The sequence below is a fragment of the Salmo salar genome, chromosome ssa15 (genome assembly GCF_905237065.1).
Source record: "Salmo salar chromosome ssa15, Ssal_v3.1, whole genome shotgun sequence".
NCBI lineage: Eukaryota > Metazoa > Chordata > Actinopteri > Salmoniformes > Salmonidae > Salmo > Salmo salar.
This window is the reverse complement of record NC_059456.1, coordinates 103,825,535-103,844,396: the sequence shown is the minus strand read 5'-3', so window position 1 is coordinate 103,844,396 and position 18,862 is coordinate 103,825,535. Positions and strand designations below refer to the sequence as shown.

General features: G+C 48.1%; 1 protein-coding gene across 12 annotated transcripts in view; it reads left to right on the top strand.

Annotated features, from left to right (window-relative positions):
- The window catches only part of ubr4 (ubiquitin protein ligase E3 component n-recognin 4), a 142,896-nt gene that overhangs the window by 36,354 nt on the left and 87,680 nt on the right, over positions 1-18,862 (top strand). For 11 of the 12 annotated variants that reach the window (XR_006759367.1, XM_045696483.1, XM_045696480.1 and 8 more), the window contains exons 16-29: positions 1,065-1,234; positions 5,560-5,719; positions 6,264-6,389; positions 6,686-6,824; positions 9,152-9,234; positions 9,433-9,561; positions 9,738-9,920; positions 13,583-13,705; positions 14,101-14,330; positions 14,834-14,952; positions 15,122-15,219; positions 15,810-15,967; positions 16,730-16,936; positions 17,175-17,276. Coding sequence is in view for 11 of the 12 variants with exons in the window: in XM_045696483.1 (XP_045552439.1) it covers positions 1,065-1,234; positions 5,560-5,719; positions 6,264-6,389; positions 6,686-6,824; positions 9,152-9,234; positions 9,433-9,561; positions 9,738-9,920; positions 13,583-13,705; positions 14,101-14,330; positions 14,834-14,952; positions 15,122-15,219; positions 15,810-15,967; positions 16,730-16,936; positions 17,175-17,276 (2,027 nt within the window). In the remaining variant the exon portion in view is untranslated. The remainder of the gene's footprint in view (positions 1-1,064; positions 1,235-5,559; positions 5,720-6,263; positions 6,390-6,685; positions 6,825-9,151; positions 9,235-9,432; positions 9,562-9,737; positions 9,921-13,582; positions 13,706-14,100; positions 14,331-14,833; positions 14,953-15,121; positions 15,220-15,809; positions 15,968-16,729; positions 16,937-17,174; positions 17,277-18,862) is intronic. The other variant, XM_045696474.1, reaches the window with a different exon arrangement.

The following is an 18,862-nucleotide window of genomic DNA, read 5'->3' as shown; positions in this document are numbered from 1 at the left end:
GGAACAGACGTACTCAGGGGAAGGGAACAGACGTACTCAGGGGGAAGGGAACAGACGTACTCAGGGGGAAGGGAACAGACGTACTCAGGGGGAAGGGAACAGACGTACTCAGGGGAAGGGAACAGACGTACTCGAGGGGAAGGGAACAGACGTACTCGAGGGGGAAGGGAACAGACGTACTCGAGGGGGAAGGGAACAGACGTACTCGAGGGGGAAGGGAACAGACGTACTCGAGGGGAAGGGAACAGACGTACTCGAGGGGGAAGGGAACAGACGTACTCGAGGGGAAGGGAACAGACGTACTCGAGGGGGAAGGGAACAGACGTACTCGGGGGGAAGGGAACAGACGTACTGGGGGGGAAGGGAACAGACGTACTCGGGGGGGAAGGGAACAGACGTACTCGGGGGGGGAAGGGAACAGACGTACTCGGGGGGAAGGGAACAGACGTACTCGGGGGGGAAGGGAACAGACGTACTCGGGGGGAAGGGAACAGACGTACTCGGGGGGAAGGGAACAGACGTACTGGGGGGAAGGGAACAGACGTACTCGGGGGGGAAGGGAACAGACGTACTCGGGGGAAGGGAACAGACGTACTCGGGGGAAGGGAACAGACGTACTCGGGGGAAGGGAACAGACGTACTCGGGGGGAAGGGAACAGACGTACTCGGGGGGAAGGGAACAGACGTACTCGGGGGGAAGGGAACAGACGTACTCGGGGGGAAGGGAACAGACGTACTCGGGGGGAAGGGAACAGACGTACGGGGGGAAGGGAACAGACGTACTCGGGGGGAAGGGAACAGACGTACTCGGGGGGAAGGGAACAGACGTACTCGGGGGAAGGGAACAGACGTACTCGGGGGGAAGGGAACAGACGTACTCGGGGGGAAGGGAACAGACGTACTCGGGGGGGAAGGGAACAGACGTACTCGGGGGGGGGAAGGGAACAGACGTACTCGGGGGGGAAGGGAACAGACGTACTCGGGGGGGGAAGGGAACAGACGTACTCACGTCTTTGCACAGTAGCTGCTGTTAGTCTGACAGAAGTCTTATTCGTCTTTCCCAGAACACCCTGCTGCAGCAGTTGGGCGTAGCTCCGTTCTCTGAGGGCCCGTGGCCCTTGTACATCAACCCCCAGTCCCTGTCGGTGCTCTCCAGAGTCCTGCTCATCTGGCAGCACAAGGCCTCTCTGCAGGGAGACCCAGACGTACCTGAGTGTATAACGATCTGGGAGAGGTAAGACCACATCATTAATTAAAACACTTTTGATATTATATTGTAACTTAAGTTTCCCAACAAGAAACCAAAAATTGTCGCTCAAACAGAAGGGAGAACTAACAAAGAGTCTCACTAAGAACAACCAAAACGAAACGGGTTTTTAAATAAACCCATGGAGGTGTCCACTGAAAGCTGCAAGCAACAAGATATATATATATATATGGGCCCTAAAAGACACCCACCGTAAGTGGCCACTAAATAAAATAAATAAAATCCCACACCGCTCTGTAATATGGAGGAGGAAGACCCACACTGCTCTGTAATATGGAGGAGGAAGACCCACACTGCTCTGTAATATGGAGGAGGAAGACCCACACTGCTCTGTAATATGGAGGAGGAAGACCCACACTGCTCTGTAATATGGAGGAGGAGGAAGACCCACACTGCTCTGTAATATGGAGGAGGAGGAAGACCCACACTGCTCTGTAATATGGAGGAGGAGGAAGACCCACACTGCTCTGTAATATGGAGGAGGAGGAAGACCCACACTGCTCTGTAATATGGAGGAGGAGGAAGACCCACACTGCTCTGTAATATGGAGGAGGAGGAAGACCCACACTGCTCTGTAATATGGAGGAGGAGGAAGACCCACACTGCTCTGTAATATGGAGGAGGAGGAAGACCCACACTGCTCTGTAATATGGAGGAGGAGGAAGACCCACACCGCTCTGTAATATGGAGGAGGAGGAAGACCCACACCGCTCTGTAATATGGAGGAGGAGGAGGACCCACACCGCTCTGTAATATGGAGGAGGAGGAGGACCCACACCGCTCTGTAATATGGAGGAGGAGGAAGACCCACACTGCTCTGTAATATGGAGGAGGAGGAGGACCCACACTGCTCTGTAATATGGAGGAGGAGGAAGACCCACACTGCTCTGTAATATGGAGGAGGAGGAAGACCCACACTGCTCTGTAATATGGAGGAGGAGGAAGACCCACACTGCTCTGTAATATGGAGGAGGAGGAAGACCCACACTGCTCTGTAATATGGAGGAGGAGGAAGACCCACACTGCTCTGTAATATGGAGGAGGAGGAAGACCCACACTGCTCTGTAATATGGAGGAGGAGGAAGACCCACACTGCTCTGTAATATGGAGGAGGAGGAAGACCCACACTGCTCTGTAATATGGAGGAGGAGGAAGACCCACACTGCTCTGTAATATGGAGGAGGAGGAAGACCCACACTGCTCTGTAATATGGAGGAGGAGGAAGACCCACACTGCTCTGTAATATGGAGGAGGAGGAAGACCCACACTGCTCTGTAATATGGAGGAGGAGGAAGACCCACACTGCTCTGTAATATGGAGGAGGAGGAAGACCCACACTGCTCTGTAATATGGAGGAGGAGGAAGACCCACACTGCTCTGTAATATGGAGGAGGAGGAAGACCCACACTGCTCTGTAATATGGAGGAGGAGGAAGACCCACACTGCTCTGTAATATGGAGGAGGAGGAAGACCCACACTGCTCTGTAATATGGAGGAGGAGGAAGACCCACACTGCTCTGTAATATGGAGGAGGAGGAAGACCCACACTGCTCTGTAATATGGAGGAGGAGGAAGACCCACACTGCTCTGTAATATGGAGGAGGAGGAAGACCCACACTGCTCTGTAATATGGAGGAGGAGGAAGACCCACACTGCTCTGTAATATGGAGGAGGAGGAAGACCCACACTGCTCTGTAATATGGAGGAGGAGGAAGACCCACACTGCTCTGTAATATGGAGGAGGAGGAAGACCCACACTGCTCTGTAATATGGAGGAGGAGGAAGACCCACACTGCTCTGTAATATGGAGGAGGAGGAAGACCCACACTGCTCTGTAATATGGAGGAGGAGGAAGACCCACACTGCTCTGTAATATGGAGGAGGAGGAAGACCCACACTGCTCTGTAATATGGAGGAGGAGGAAGACCCACACCGCTCTGTAATATGGAGGAGGAGGAGGAAGACCCACACCGCTCTGTAATATGGAGGAGGAGGAGGAAGACCCACACCGCTCTGTAATATGGAGGAGGAGGAGGAGACCCACACCGCTCTGTAATATGGAGGAGGAGGAGGAGGACCCACACCGCTCTGTAATATGGAGGAGGAGGAGGAGGACCCACACCGCTCTGTAATATGGAGGAGGAGGAGGAGGACCCACACCGCTCTGTAATATGGAGCAGGAGGAGGAAGTCCCACACCGCTCTGTAATATGGAGGAGGACCCACACCGCTCTGTAATATGGAGGAGGACCCACACCGCTCTGTAATATGGAGGAGGAGGAGGACCCACACCGCTCTGTAATATGGAGGAGGAGGAAGACCCACACTGCTCTGTAATATGGAGGAGGAGGAAGACCCACACTGCTCTGTAATATGGAGGAGGAGGAGGACCCACACCGCTCTGTAATATGGAGGAGGAGGAGGACCCACACCGCTCTGTAATATGGAGGAGGAGGAGGACCCACACCGCTCTGTAATATGGAGGAGGAGGAGGACCCACACCGCTCTGTAATATGGAGGAGGAGGAGGACCCACACCGCTCTGTAATATGGAGGAGGAGGAGGACCCACACTGCTCTGTAATATGGAGGAGGAAGACCCACACCGCTCTGTAATATGGAGGAGGAGGAGGAGGACCCACACCGCTCTGTAATATGGAGGAGGAGGAGGAGGACCCACACTGCTCTGTAATATGGTGGAGGAGGAAGACCCACACCGCTCTGTAATATGGAGGAGGAGAAGGAGGACCCACACCGCTCTGTAATATGGTGGAGGAGGAAGACCCACACCGCTCTGTAATATTGTGTAATCCAAACAGGGAGACAAAATAAAAGGCTTTGTTTTTCACACTTAGAGGGAGTGCGCAGCTCATCCTGGTTGGGCCGGCAGCTCATCCTGGTTGGGCCGGCAGCTCATCCTGGTTGGGCCGGCACAAGTGAAACTAACGACTGACTTATGAGGCGACAGGTGCAACACGTCCTGACCAATGAGGATGATTCCAATCAGGGCAAGCCTCTCCCAAACAGAACCAACCTCGAAATCGGAAACTAAATTGAGGGAAAACTCGGAAGCCTGTAATCCCCGTATTGTGTATGGGTGTAAAGGTCTGGGAGAGGTATGAGTGTCTCATTGGTAATAATGACATATTATTACTAATAATTATTACTAATATTACATATTAGTCAGTTCATTGGTTCAGGAGAGACCAAACCAATCCATATTAAACATACATCGGTCAGAAAACCGATTACATTTTTTTTCTTTTATTTTCAAATCGCCAGTTCACTTTTTTTTTTTTCACTCATATTGTTTTATTCTGAAAGTAACCTACCTCTTTATCGGTTGTGACTGCATTGATTCATCCTCTCCTTCGGTTCAGTAGCCTGTCCAACTTTTATGCATGTCACTCACTCACTCACTCACTCACTCACTCACTCACTCACTCACTCACTCACTCACTCACTCACTAAAATGCCATTTTTCTCAGAAGTTTATCGTCTTTCAAAGCAGTATTACTTTCCCATTTGTTTCTCAACTGTAGTGTATGATATACCATTTTCTAGCTCTGAGTCTCTACTTTTATCCAATGTAAAAAAAAAAAAAAAAACTGAAATTCAAATTTTGCTACATAAGACCAAATCCAGGTGGTGAGTCACATATGACTGTCATAACTGTTGCTGTTCGCGCCAACGATAGGTAGGCCTTTCCCTATTCTAATGGGATACATATACGGGGCACCTTCCAGCATTCAGATGCTTGTAAAATGGATTTAGTCATGTCATAGGCTTTATTAGTTGAGTTGACAACCAATGTAATTTTTCGGGATCATTGTAACCAAATGCACTGTAGAAAGTTGTGTCTTACCGGAGTTGTGTCGCCTACCAGAGTGGACGCAACTATTGATTCAGAATTATCAATCAGTCAGATTTTAATTGTTCATGTTCACCGTAAGAAATAGTTTTGGTTTAAACAGTCAGTGTATTTGGTCCTTTTTTTTACATGAACAGTGTAATTTCATAAAGGACAGCAACGATTTTATTTATTTTGGCGCGTGGTTGCGTTCATTGGTCTGAGCGGGAGAAGTTCTGTAAAATTCCAAACTGAAATTTCCAATTTTGCTTTTGAGGTAAAATCCACATTTCCATTTTATGAATTGGCTAAATGCCATGTTAATTATTAGCTAAAAAAAAAAAAATTGTGTAATTTGTCATTTTTGTTCAGAATTCTGATCTCCCTTTAAAATAAAACATGATGTTTACACAAGGTTTCTCTCTCTCTTCCCCCGTCCCTCTAGGTTTGTGGGCACCTTGAAGCAGCACACCATTCAGGGCTCTGTCCCCGGCGATGAGGACCTAAACGTGGAGCACCTCCAGCTCCTGCTGCTGCTCTTCCACAACCTGTCTGAGAGGGGGAGGCGCGCCGTGCTCACCCTGGTGACCCAGGCCATCACAGAGGTATTTAAATGCTCTTTAACTAGGTTGTCTTACCAAGGCTTGGACTCACGTCACAGCTATCATGGCTCCTGACTCTACCAGTGGTCTTGGACTCGGTCTTGATCAGTACTGACTTTGTTGTCAGAAAGTCTCTATCCCTGCTTAAATCAACGTATTTCAAATATTTACAAAAACACATTTAGTGCAGATGCAAAGTTTGTTAACAGATTGATGGTAACAAACCGCCGTTCTGTTACCAAACTTTACATTTGCACTGTTCTTCAAGTAAAACTTTATCTTGTGTCTCCACATCATTCTGTTACTGTGGAATTGCCCATAGATACTGTAATTAGCTAGCTACCCTTATGAATGTGCAACACAGCAAGCTAGCAAGGTTTCTTATATGTCAAACCAATAAGATGGCGTCGACAGACATGGCAGCTCTGCTTCTATCTCCGAAGCAATAATTACAATCATTTCGCTACACACTTCATAACATCTGCTAAGTATGTGACCAATAATATTTGATTTAATAAAGTCCAATCTCCTCTCCTCTCTCTCTCAGGTGGCGGGTCCCCAGCATCAGGAGGCCCAGCTCAGAGCCGTACCCCTCAACCTGGCCCGCATGCTGCTGGTGCTAGACTACCTGTTGCACCAGTACTCTAAGGTCCCCATGTACCTCTTCCAACAGGTAGGTTGAATGGCTGCTCCGTCCTTTTTTTAGTGTTGGGTTGCGCTTTAGAATGGGTAGAAATTGTGTTTATTACCAGCATGGTTTTATTAACACTCTTGAATCAATTTTCGCAGCCCAGTGGAAATCAAATTAGCATAATACTAAAATCCCCATCAAAATGTCTGTTTTTAAAAACCCGTATTTTGAGTTTTATTGTCCAGCAACATTTTCTCTTTTTGCAGTAGGTCGTTGGTCAGAAGTGGTAGCCCTCCTAACACAGTGACTGACAGGGTCTATCGATCTATTGCTTGCAGGTCCAGTACAATCTGCTGACCCCTCCGTGGTCAGGCCAGGGTTCAGTCCAGGACGGGTCCAAACGCAGCGCCCTGCCGCTCTACTGCGGCTTTAAAGAGGTGGAGGAGAACTGGTCCAAGCACTGCTCGGCAGGTAGGAGTAAGTCAAAGCCTTTCTGTTCTGTTTTGTTAAAGGGGAATAACCTCATCTATAGATCTGGGCGGTATGGACAAACATCCATATCACGATAAATTGACTGCATTATCACGATAACGATAAATTGACTGAATTGTCACGATAACGTTAAATTGACTGAATTGTCACGATAACGATAAATTGAACAATCCGTTTATAATAATGTGCACTAGCTACTTTATTATAAACTCAGCAAGAAAATAAACATTCTCTTTCTGTCAACTGCGTTTATTTTCAGCAAACTTAACATGTGTAAATATTAGTATGAACATAAGATTCAACAACTGAGACATAAACAAGTTCCACAGACATGTGACTAACAGAAATTGAATAATGTCCCTGAACAAAGGGGGGGTCAAAATCCAAAGTAACAGTCAGTATCTGGTGTGGCCACCAGCTGCATTAAGTACTGCAGTGCATCTCCTCCTCATGGACTGCACCAGATTTGCCAGTTCTTGCTGTGAGATGTTACCCCACTCTTCCACCAAGACAGCTGCAAGTTCCCAGACATTTCTGGGGGGAATGGCCCTAGCCCTCACCCTCCGATCCAACAGGTCCCAGATGTGCTCAATGGGTTTGAGATCCGGGCTCTTCGCTGGCCATGGCAGAACACTGACATTCCTGTCTTGTAGGAAATCACGCACAGAACGAGCAGTATGGCTGGTGGCATTGTCATGCTGGAGGGTCATGTCAGGATGAGCCTGCAGGAAGGGTACCACATGAGGGAGGAGGATGTCTTCCCTGTGACGCACAGCATTGAGATTGCCTGCAATGACAACAAGCTCAGTCCGATGATGCTGTGACACACCGCCCCAGACCATGACAGACCCTCCAACTCCAAATCGATCCCGCTCCAGAGTACAGGCCTCGGTGTAACGCTAATTCCTTCGACGATAAACGCGAGTCCGACCATCACTCCTGGTGAGACAAAACCGCAACTTGTCAGTGAAGAGCACTTTTGCCAGTCCTGTCTGGTCCAGCGACGGTGGGTTTGTGCCCATAGGCGACGTTGTTGCCGGTGATGTCTGGTGAGGACCTGCCTTACAACAGGCCTACAAGCCCTCAGTCCAGCCTCTCTCAGCCTATTGCGGACAGTCTGAGCACTGATGGAGGGATTGTGCATTCCTGGTGTAACTCGGGCAGTTGTTGTTGCCATCCTGTACCTGTCCCACAGGTGTGATGTACCGATCCTGTGCAGGTGTTGTTACACGTGGTCTGCCACTACCAGGACAATAAGCTGTCCGTCCTGTCTCCCTGTAGCGCTGTCTTAGGTGTCTCACAGTACGGACATTGCAATTTATTGCCCTGGCCACATCTGCAGTCCTCATGCCTCCTTGCAGCATGCCTAAGGCATGTTCACGCAGATGAGCAGGGACCCTGGGCATCTTTCTTTTGGTGTTTTTCAGCGTCAGTAGAAAGGCCTCTTTAGTGTCCTAAGTTTTCATAACTGTGACCTTAATTGCCTACCGTCTGTAAGCTGTTAGTGTCTTAACGACCGTTCCACAGGTGCATGTTCATTATTGGTTCATTGAACAAGCATGGGAAACAGTGTTTAAACCCTTTACAATGAAGTTTACGAATTATCTTTGAAAGACGGGGTCCTGAAAACGGGACGTTTCTTTTTTTGCTGAGTGTATTACACTTAACTACTACTACCGCTGCTACTGCCGCTACTGCCGCTACTGCCGCTACTGCCGCTACTGCCGCTACTGCCGCTACTGCCGCTACTGCCGCTACTGCCGCTTCTATTGCTACTGCCGCTTCTATTGCTACTGCCGCTTCTATTGCTACTGCCGCTTCTATTGCTACTGCCGCTTCTATTGCTACTGCTGCTTCTATTGCTACTGCTACTACTGCTGCTTGTGTTGCTACTGCTGCTTGTGTTGCTACTGCTGCTTGTATTGCTACTGCTGCTTGTGTTGCTACTGCTGCTTGTATTGCGAATGTTGTGGCTATTCATTTTCCTTTTAGCGATAGCCCATATTACATTTCAAACTTCACATTCTTCTAGTAAAGGGCTACTTGTCGTTTTATGTTGTGTTGGTATGGATCCTTTTCGTTGTATTGTCCCAGCTTTAGCATTAAAGAAGGATGTACTTGTCTCCTTCAAGATGGTGGTACCCTTTTACACACACACACACACACACACACACACACACACACACACACACACACACACACACACACACACACACACGGTCATAACAACAAAACAGTGGAGTGCAGAAACGCAAAACCATTGTAGCTGATTTGGGTTATAACACAGTTTTTAATGTTCTCTCCTCTGTTAGATTCCACAGTAGTGCAGCCCAAATTCTACTGCGTCCTGTCACCTGAAGCGTCAGAGGAGGACCGAAGCCGACTCGACAGCAAGGTGAAACTACACATCAAACCAACCACAGACTGTGAATTTATTAGTCCAGGATATTAAAAACAATCTATATGGAGACATAACCCATTACAAACCTTTTTAATTTTTTTAATAGGACATTTATAAAGGCTCATAACCAGTCATGAAGCATTATACCTGAAGGAGATGAGTAAATTTAATGTGTTTTTTTATTTTGTCCAGGTGTTCCAGAAGCTGTTCAACGGAGCGGTGAAGTATAATGAGCTCTACGCCTGTCTGGTCTCCCTGCTTTCTGCCGGCTCACAGTTTGATACAGCCAGGAGACAGGAGAATAAACCCATCACACCTATGGTGAGCAAGGAACACACACACACACACACACACACACACACACACACACAGCTGTAGAGGAACTAACGCTGTTGTTTCCCCATGTCCTCACAAGTATAGTTATACATATAGTATAGTTCTAGAAAACACACAAGATAATCCTGGAACTAACACCAGTGTATCTCTTGCGTTGTCAGGAGGCGTGCTCCCTGCAGTACTACTTCCTGGTGCTGTGGAGGATCCTGGGGGTCCTACCCCCCTCTAAGGCCTACATGGAGCAGCTGAAGGATGGCCAAGGAGAACCCAGCGAGAGTGACATCCTTCACACCCTGCGCTGGTCCTCACGACTCAGAGTCCCCACATATGTCAACTGGATCAAGGTCTGTGGCCCTCAGTTAGTAGGTCAGCCAGCCAGTTAGTTAGTTAGTTAGTTAGTAGGTCAGCCAGCCAGCCAGTTAGTTAGTAGGTCAGCCAGCCAGTCAGTTAGTTAGTTAGTAGGTCAGCCAGCCAGTTAGTTAGTTAGTAGGTCAGCCAACCAGCCAGCCAGTTAGTTAGTAGGCCAGCCAGCCAGTTAGTTAGTTAGTAGGCCAGCCAGCCAGTTAGTTAGTTAGGTCAGCCAGCCAGTTAGTTAGTAGGTCAGCCAGCCAGTCAGTTAGTTAGTTAGTTAGTAGGTCAGCCAGCCAGTTAGTTAGTTAGTTAGTTAGTTAGTTAGTAGGTCAGCCAACCAGCCAGTCAGTTAGTTAGTAGGCCAGCCAGCCAGTTAGTTAGTTAGTAGGCCAGCCAGCCAGTTAGTTAGTTAGTAGGCCAGCCAGCCAGTTAGTTAGTTAGTAGGCCAGCCAGCCAGTTAGTTAGTTAGGTCAGCCAGCCAGTTAGTTAGTAGGTCAGCCAGCCAGTCAGTTAGTAGGTCAGCCAGCCAGTCAGTTAGTAGGTCAGCCAGCCAGTCAGTTAGTTAGTAGGTCAGCCAGCCAGTCAGTTAGTTAGTAGGTCAGCCAGCCAGTCAGTTAGTTAGTAGGTCAGCCAGCCAGTCAGTTAGTTAGTAGGTCAGCCAGCCAGTCAGTTAGTTAGTAGGTCAGCCAGCCAGTCAGTTAGTTAGTAGGTCAGCCAGCCAGTCAGTTAGTTAGTAGGTCAGCCAGCCAGTCAGTTAGTTAGTAGGTCAGCCAGCCAGTCAGTTAGTTAGTAGGTCAGCCAGCCAGTCAGTTAGTTAGTAGGTCAGCCAGCCAGTCAGTTAGTTAGTAGGTCAGCCAGCCAGTCAGTTAGTTAGTAGGTCAGCCAGTTAGTTAGTAGGTCAGCCAGTTAGTTAGTAGGTCAGCCAGTTAGTTAGTAGGTCAGCCAGTTAGTTAGTAGGTCAGCCAGTTAGTTAGTTAGTAGGTCAGCCAGTTAGTTAGTTAGTAGGTCAGCCAGTTAGTTAGTTAGTAGGTCAGCCAGTTAGTTAGTTAGTAGGTCAGCCAGTTAGTTAGTTAGTAGGTCAGCCAGTTAGTTAGTTAGTAGGTCAGCCAGTTAGTTAGTTAGTAGGTCAGCCAGTTAGTTAGTTAGTAGGTCAGCCAGTTAGTTAGTTAGTTAGTTAGTAGGTCAGCCAACCAGCCAGCCAGTTAGTTAGTAGGCCAGCCAGCCAGTTAGTTAGTTAGGTCAGCCAGCCAGTTAGTTAGTAGGTCAGCCAGCCAGTCAGTTAGTTAGTTAGTTAGTAGGTCAGCCAGCCAGTTAGTTAGTTAGTTAGTTAGTTAGTTAGTTAGTAGGTCAGCCAACCAGCCAGTCAGTTAGTTAGTTAGTAGGCCAGCCAGCCAGTTAGTTAGTTAGTAGGCCAGCCAGCCAGTTAGTTAGTTAGGTCAGCCAGCCAGTCAGTTAGTTAGTAGGTCAGCCAGCCAGTCAGTTAGTTAGTAGGTCAGCCAGCCAGTCAGTTAGTTAGTAGGTCAGCCAGCCAGTCAGTTAGTTAGTAGGTCAGCCAGCCAGTCAGTTAGTTAGTAGGTCAGCCAGCCAGTCAGTTAGTTAGTAGGTCAGCCAGCCAGTCAGTTAGTTAGTAGGTCAGCCAGCCAGTCAGTTAGTTAGTAGGTCAGCCAGCCAGTCAGTTAGTTAGTAGGTCAGCCAGCCAGTCAGTTAGTTAGTAGGTCAGCCAGCCAGTCAGTTAGTTAGTAGGTCAGCCAGCCAGTCAGTTAGTTAGTAGGTCAGCCAGCCAGTCAGTTAGTTAGTAGGTCAGCCAGCCAGTCAGTTAGTTAGTAGGTCAGCCAGCCAGTCAGTTAGTTAGTAGGTCAGCCAGCCAGTCAGTTAGTTAGTAGGTCAGCCAGCCAGTCAGTTAGTTAGTAGGTCAGCCAGCCAGTCAGTTAGTTAGTAGGTCAGCCAGCCAGTCAGTTAGTTAGTAGGTCAGCCAGCCAGTCAGTTAGTTAGTAGGTCAGCCAGCCAGTCAGTTAGTTAGTAGGTCAGCCAGCCAGTCAGTTAGTTAGTAGGTCAGCCAGCCAGTCAGTTAGTTAGTAGGTCAGCCAGCCAGTCAGTTAGTTAGTAGGTCAGCCAGCCAGCCAGTTAGTTAGTAGGTCAGCCAGTTAGTTAGTTAGTAGGTCAGCCAGCCAGTCAGTTAGTTAGTAGGTCAGCCAGCCAGTCAGTTAGTTAGTAGGTCAGCCAGCCAGCCAGTTAGTTAGTAGGTCAGCCAGCTAGTTAGTTAGTAGGTCCAGCCAGTCAGTTAGTTAGTAGGTCAGCCAGTCAGTTAGTTTGTTAGTAGGTCAGCCAGCCAGTCAGTTAGTTAGTAGGTCAGCCAGCCAGTCAGTTAGTTAGTAGGTCAGCCAGCCAGTCAGTTAGTTAGTAGGTCAGCCAGCCAGTCAGTTAGTTAGTAGGTCAGCCAGCCAGTCAGTTAGTTAGTAGGTCAGCCAGCCAGTCAGTTAGTTAGTAGGTCAGCCAGCCAGTCAGTTAGTTAGTAGGTCAGCCAGCCAGTCAGTTAGTTAGTAGGTCAGCCAGCCAGTCAGTTAGTTAGTAGGTCAGCCAGCCAGTCAGTTAGTTAGTAGGTCAGCCAGCCAGTCAGTTAGTTAGTAGGTCAGCCAGCCAGTCAGTTAGTTAGTAGGTCAGCCAGCCAGTCAGTTAGTTAGTAGGTCAGCCAGCCAGTCAGTTAGTTAGTAGGTCAGCCAGCCAGTCAGTTAGTTAGTAGGTCAGCCAGCCAGTCAGTTAGTTAGTAGGTCAGCCAGCCAGTCAGTTAGTTAGTAGGTCAGCCAGCCAGTCAGTTAGTTAGTAGGTCAGCCAGCCAGTCAGTTAGTTAGTAGGTCAGCCAGCCAGCCAGTTAGTTAGTAGGTCAGCCAGTTAGTTAGTTAGTAGGTCAGCCAGTTAGTTAGTTAGTAGGTCAGCCAGCCAGCCAGTTAGTTAGTAGGTCAGCCAGCCAGCCAGTTAGTTAGTAGGTCAGCCAGTTAGTTAGTTAGTAGGTCAGCCAGTTAGTTAGTTTGTTAGTAGGTCAGCCAGCCAGCCAGTCAGTCAGTCAGTTAGTAGGTCAGCCAGTCTAGTTAGTAGGTCAGCCAGCCAGTCAGTTAGTTAGTAGGTCAGCCAGCCAGTCATTTAGTTAGTAGGTCAGCCAGCCAGCCAGTCAGTCAGTTAGTAGGTCAGCCAGCCAGCCAGTCAGTTAGTAGGTCAGCCAGCCAGCCAGCCAGCCAGTCAGTTAGTAGGTCAGCCAGCCAGCCAGTCAGTTAGTAGGTCAGCCAGCCAGCCAGTCAGTTAGTAGGTCAGCCAGCCAGTCAGTCAGTTAGTTAGTTAGTAGGTCAGCCAGACAGTCAGTCAGTTAGTTAGTTAGTAGGTCAGCCAGTCAGTTAGTAAGTTAGTAGGTCAGCCAGACAGTCAGTTATCCAGTCATTCCCCTCAGACAAGCTGTCATATTTTACTTCATTATCTTAGAAGCTGTTGTCTTACATAATACATATAAGAATAGGTAGCTATTCATGTTTTGTAACTAGATTTGATATAATTTCAACAATTTGGTTTCCATCTAATCCCTTGTGAATTGATAAACCACCTGTTGTATTAAACTGAAATGAAAAAATCGACTGTTAATTCTTCTGTTTTCTCTGGTCAATCTCAGGAGCACCTGGTGACCCAGGGGATGAAGGCAGACCAAGCAACGTCTCTGATCGAGGTGGCTTCGTCCAGGTGCAGCACCGTCAAGTACGACGTGGAGCTGGCTGAAGAGTACATCGCTAGACAGGTGGGTTGTGGTATAGAGACGAGAAGATGCCATTATCGTGGCAAACAAAACAAAACACAAAGCGGATTTAACTTTATGTAAGGAAAACAAACATTATTTTAGTCATCCAGAGTCACATGTATTTTCCAAACTATATCACACTATTTTTACATACAGCAGGTGTTTTCATGTTTGCCAAGGGGGAAAATATTGCGATACTGGTATCGTCCCAGCCGTAGTGTGACAGACGGAGTCTGTGCTTGAACATATATGAAACTGTGTGTGTTTGTTGTTTGTTCAATGCTCAATAAATCAACGGCGTTTTATTATTTACAGATTTGCTACAAATGATGAATCATTTTAATATAGATTACATTCAGAGCCATGCATGTCTGTGTAACCTTCCTCCTCTATAGATCTCAGCCTTCTCCTGTGTGGACCCCAGCTCCATCCTGCCCTTGCACCAGGTCCCCTCCCTACAGACCATCTATACTCTGGACACTGTCATCTCCAAAGTCCAGGTGTCCCTGGACGAACATTTCTCTAAGGTGGCGGCAGAGACAGACCCTCACAAGCCCTCAGAGATCACCAAAAACCTGCTGCCTGCTACACTGCAGCTCATAGATGTGTACACAGCCTTCACCAGGTGAGAGAAATCCACCGTCGTCCTCTCTTTACCACTTCACTCACAGTATGTTGTCCCGTCGGGCCAGAACAGCTGAGACTGTGTTGTCCCGTCGGGCCAGAACAGCTGAGACTGTGTTGTCCCGTCGGGCCAGAACAGCTGAGACTGTGTTGTCCCGTCGGGCCAGAACAGCTGAGACTGTGTTGTCCCGTCGGGCCAGAACAGCTGAGACTGTGTTCTCCCGTCGGGCCAGAACAGCTGAGACTGTGTTGTCCCGTCGGGCCAGAACAGCTGAGACTGTGTTGTCCCGTCGGGCCAGAACAGCTGAGACTGTGTTGTCCCGTCGGGCCAGAACAGCTGAGACTGTGTTGTCCCGTCGGGCCAGAACAGCTGAGACTGTGTTGTCCCGTCGGGCCAGAACAACCTTATGTCTTCAAATAACAGGCTCAGTTGGCAGTAAACACAAAAAAAGAATTGTGTTCTTTGCATCCTGAAACATAATGTCTTGTTTTTGTATGTCTCAGGTCCTACCTTCTGATGAGCCTACCAGAGGAAGGAGAGAACAAGCTATCAGAGGCTAAACTTCAGGGCTACGCTGCAGTGCTGTCTATAGGCTCCATGCGCTGCAAAGCCAACCTGCTTGGTACGTACTAGTGGGCTTACGGTTTGGGCACGTTCTAGAGAAATGAATATATATTCAGCAAAATCTAGTCAGCAATACCTAGTTTTAATGTCTGTTTTCAGTCGGAGACAAGCAGAGCCCCCTCAATCCTCCTCTCACTCAACAACTGTGTGTCCCTTCACTTGTTCAGGTCAGAATGTGATGCAGAACCTGCCGTCCGCAGTCCAGACGCTGTGTGAGACATGGAACAATATCCACACCAACGAGTTCCCTAACATCGGATCATGGGTGTGTACCACTGGGACTGACTGGGATACAGCCTGTGTTTCCCCCCCCTCTCAGCATAATGACTGACTGGGATACAGCCTGTGTTCCCCCTCTCAGCATAATGACTGACTGGGATACAGCCTGTGTTTCCCCCCTCTCAGCATAATGACTGACTGGGATACAGCCTGTGTTTCCCTCTCAGCATAATGACTGACTGGGATACAGCCTGTGTTCCCCCTCTCAGCATAATGACTGACTGGGATACAGCCTGTGTTCCCCCTCTCAGCATAATGACTGACTGGGATACAGCCTGTGTTTCCCCCCCCTCTCAGCATAATGACTGACTGGGATACAGCCTGTGTTTCCCCCCCCTCTCAGCATAATGACTGACTGGGATACAGCCTGTGTTTCCCTCTCAGCATAATGACTGACTGGGATACAGCCTGTGTTCCCCCTCTCAGCATAATGACTGACTGGGATACAGCCTGTGTTTCCCCCCCCTCTCAGCATAATGACTGACTGGGATACAGCCTGTGTAACTTGTCTCTTCTTCTCTCAGCGTAATGACTGACTGGGATACAGCCTGTGTAACTTGTCTCTTCTTCTCTCAGCGTAATGCGTTTGCCAACGACACCATCCCGTCCGAGAGCTACATCAGAGCCATCCAGACGGCTCATCTGGGCACGCTCAGTAACCAGTCCCTGGCCCTGGCCTCCTCTCTCAAACACATCCTCCTCTCCCTGGTACGCCTCACCGGAGACCTCATTGTGTAAGTTATTTCTCCTCAGCCACACACACAATGGTGCTCTAATACCAGCAGCAGCCACTTCCACACAGTCGATATTACATCAACACTTTCCAGTATTGCAAAGCTAATATACCTTGTGGATAAAATATGCGATTCTCCCATTGACTTGGGTCTGTGTTTTCATCAAAGCCGTTACAGGAAGTTGAGCGTCTGTTGAGCGTCTGGGTTTCTAACTTCTCTGGCGCTAGTAAGCACTGGCTCCACAGTAATTCGTTCCATACTGGAAATGATTGTAGACATGGCTGTTAGTATTTGAAGTGTTTGTCCCTCTCACCCCCCCCCTTCTCCAGGACTGAGGAGTTGAACCCTCCCCAGGTCGAACCTCTCCTCCTAGAGAGCAGCATTAACTCTCTCTCTCTCTTTCTCTCTCTCTCTTTCTCTCTCTCTCTTTCTCTCTCTCTCTCTCTCTCTCTCTCTCTCTCTCTTTCTCTCTCTCTCTTTCTCTCTCTCTTTCTCTCTCTCTCTTTCTCTCTCTCTCTCTCTCTCTTTCTCTCTTTCTCTCTCTCTTTCTCTCTCTCTTTCTCTCTTTCTCTCTCTCTCTTTCTCTCTCTCTCTTTCTCTCTCTTTCTCTCTCTTTCTCTCTCTCTTTCTCTCTCTCTCTTTCTCTCTCTCTTTCTCTCTCTCTCTTTCTCTCTCTCTCTCTCTCTCTCTCTCTCTCTCTCTCTCTCTCTTTCTCTCTCTGCCCTCTCTCTAACTCTCTCTCTGTGTGTCCCCCCCATCCAGGACTGAGGAGTTGAACCCTCCCCAGGTGGTCCATGCCCTGCTCCCCCTCCTCTTGGAGAGCAGTACAGAGAGCGTAGCTGAGATCTGCTCTACCTCTCTGGAGCGTATCCTGGGCCCCGCGGAGTCAGACACCTTCCTGGCTCACGTCTACCAGAGACTGGTCACAGGATGCTACAACATCATCGCCAACCACTCAGACCCCAACAGGTGAGACTTGAACTTTGACCCGAGCAGTTAGGCTGAGACTGGAGCTTTAATGACCCCCCCCCCCCCCCACAAGAGCAGAAATGAATTGGACGATTGCTGTCCATCAATGATCCCCCCCTCATCAACTTGACAGGGCTTGAGTATTTTGGCTAAGAAAAACGGTCAGAGTGAAAGGTTGTTTTTGAGACCTATTCAACGAGATGGACACCTGTAATTTGTTAAATGTGTTTTGTCTTAGTGGTCTGGATGAGTCTGTGTTGGAGGAGTGTCTGCAGTATCTGGAGAGACAGCTGGAGAGCAGCCAAGTATGCAAGGCCATGGAAGACTTCTTCTCCTTCAGGTATGTCTGTGGTTTTTGGTGTGGCTCAGTTGGTTAAAGCCGTGCTCCTACCAAACAGCAAGGTCGTGGGTTCAATTCCCACAGGGGTGTGGTATGTTTTCCCCCACCACACGACCGCGGACTAAGCCGTGTTGCCGTTTACGACAGTCTCTCTTATAGGCGGCTCGTGAGTTTATAGTTTGGGGAAGCGATCTTTTCACCCCCCCCCCCCAAAAAAATCCCTGCATGTAAATCATGCCTTTCTCATGGCATTTACAGACTAATGTAAAATAGCCTGCTTTTCCTAATGTGATGAGTAGATTGGTTAGTCATAAATTAGGATTATAATATAACTAACTTGCAGGTAGCCTAGTGGTTAGAGCGTTGGTTCAGTAACCGGAAGGTTGCTGGATCGAATCCCCGAGCTGACAAGGTACAAATCTGTCGTTCTGCCCCTGAACAAGGCAGTTTAACCCACTGTTCCCCTGGGCGCTGAAGACGTGGATGTTGAATATGGCAGCCCCCCCCCCCTCACCTCTCTGATTCAGAGGAGTTGGGTTAAAATGCGGAAGACACATTTCAGTTGAATACATTCAGTTGTACAACAAAGGTATCTCCCCTCTTTCCCTGTTTGTAACAGCTAACATTTTTTTAAAGAGAAGGTGTTTTTTTTTTTATAAACACATGTATTGCATTTCTACGACACTTTACATGACTGGAGACATATTGGTAGAATCCTAAATGACTCTGCTGGTACTGACATCAATAAAAAACACCTTGTCTTGAAACCTCCATCTAATCTAGGTGTAAGAAAAGGTGAGACTCATATTTGTTGGCTGCAATATTTTATTTAACCAGGCAAGTCAGTTAAGAACAAATTCTTATTTACAATGACGGCCTAGGAACAGTGGGTTAACTGCCTTGTTCAGGGGCAGAACGACAGATTTGTACCTTGTCAGCTCGGGGATTCGATCCAGCAACCTTCCGGTTACTGAACCAACGCTCTAACCACCAGGCTACCCTGCCGCCCCAATATGACGTCCGTCTAGACTGGAGGAGGAAATGAGATGGTCGTAAAACAACTTTCCCTTGACACTGACTCACCCATTGATAAAGACAGTGAATATGCACCCTCACTGAGGATAGGAGCGCTGCTGTAGTGCACAATAGAGGAGGCTTTAGGCCTAATGTTGATCAAGTTGGGTGTTTTGAGAGAATTTGTATAACTAAAGACAGATTAGAGTTTCTTTTTGTCTTGTGTTTTTCCCAGCGATTGTATTTTGGAATTTTGCGATAGGGCTAGGACTTTTTAGATGCGTTTCATTGAAAGCCGCACCTCAACAATCAGCTATTTAATATTTGTACGCTGCCCAAAACGCTCACCTCAACAATCAGCTATTTAATATTTGTACGCTGCCCAAAACGCTCACATCAACAATCAGCTATTTAATATTTGTACGCTGCCCAAAACGCTCACCTCAACAATCAGCTATTTAATATTTGTATGCTGCCCAAAACGCTCACCTCAACAATCAGCTATTTAATATTTGTATGCTGCCCAAAACGCTCACATCAACAATCAGCTATTTAATATTTGTACGCTGCCC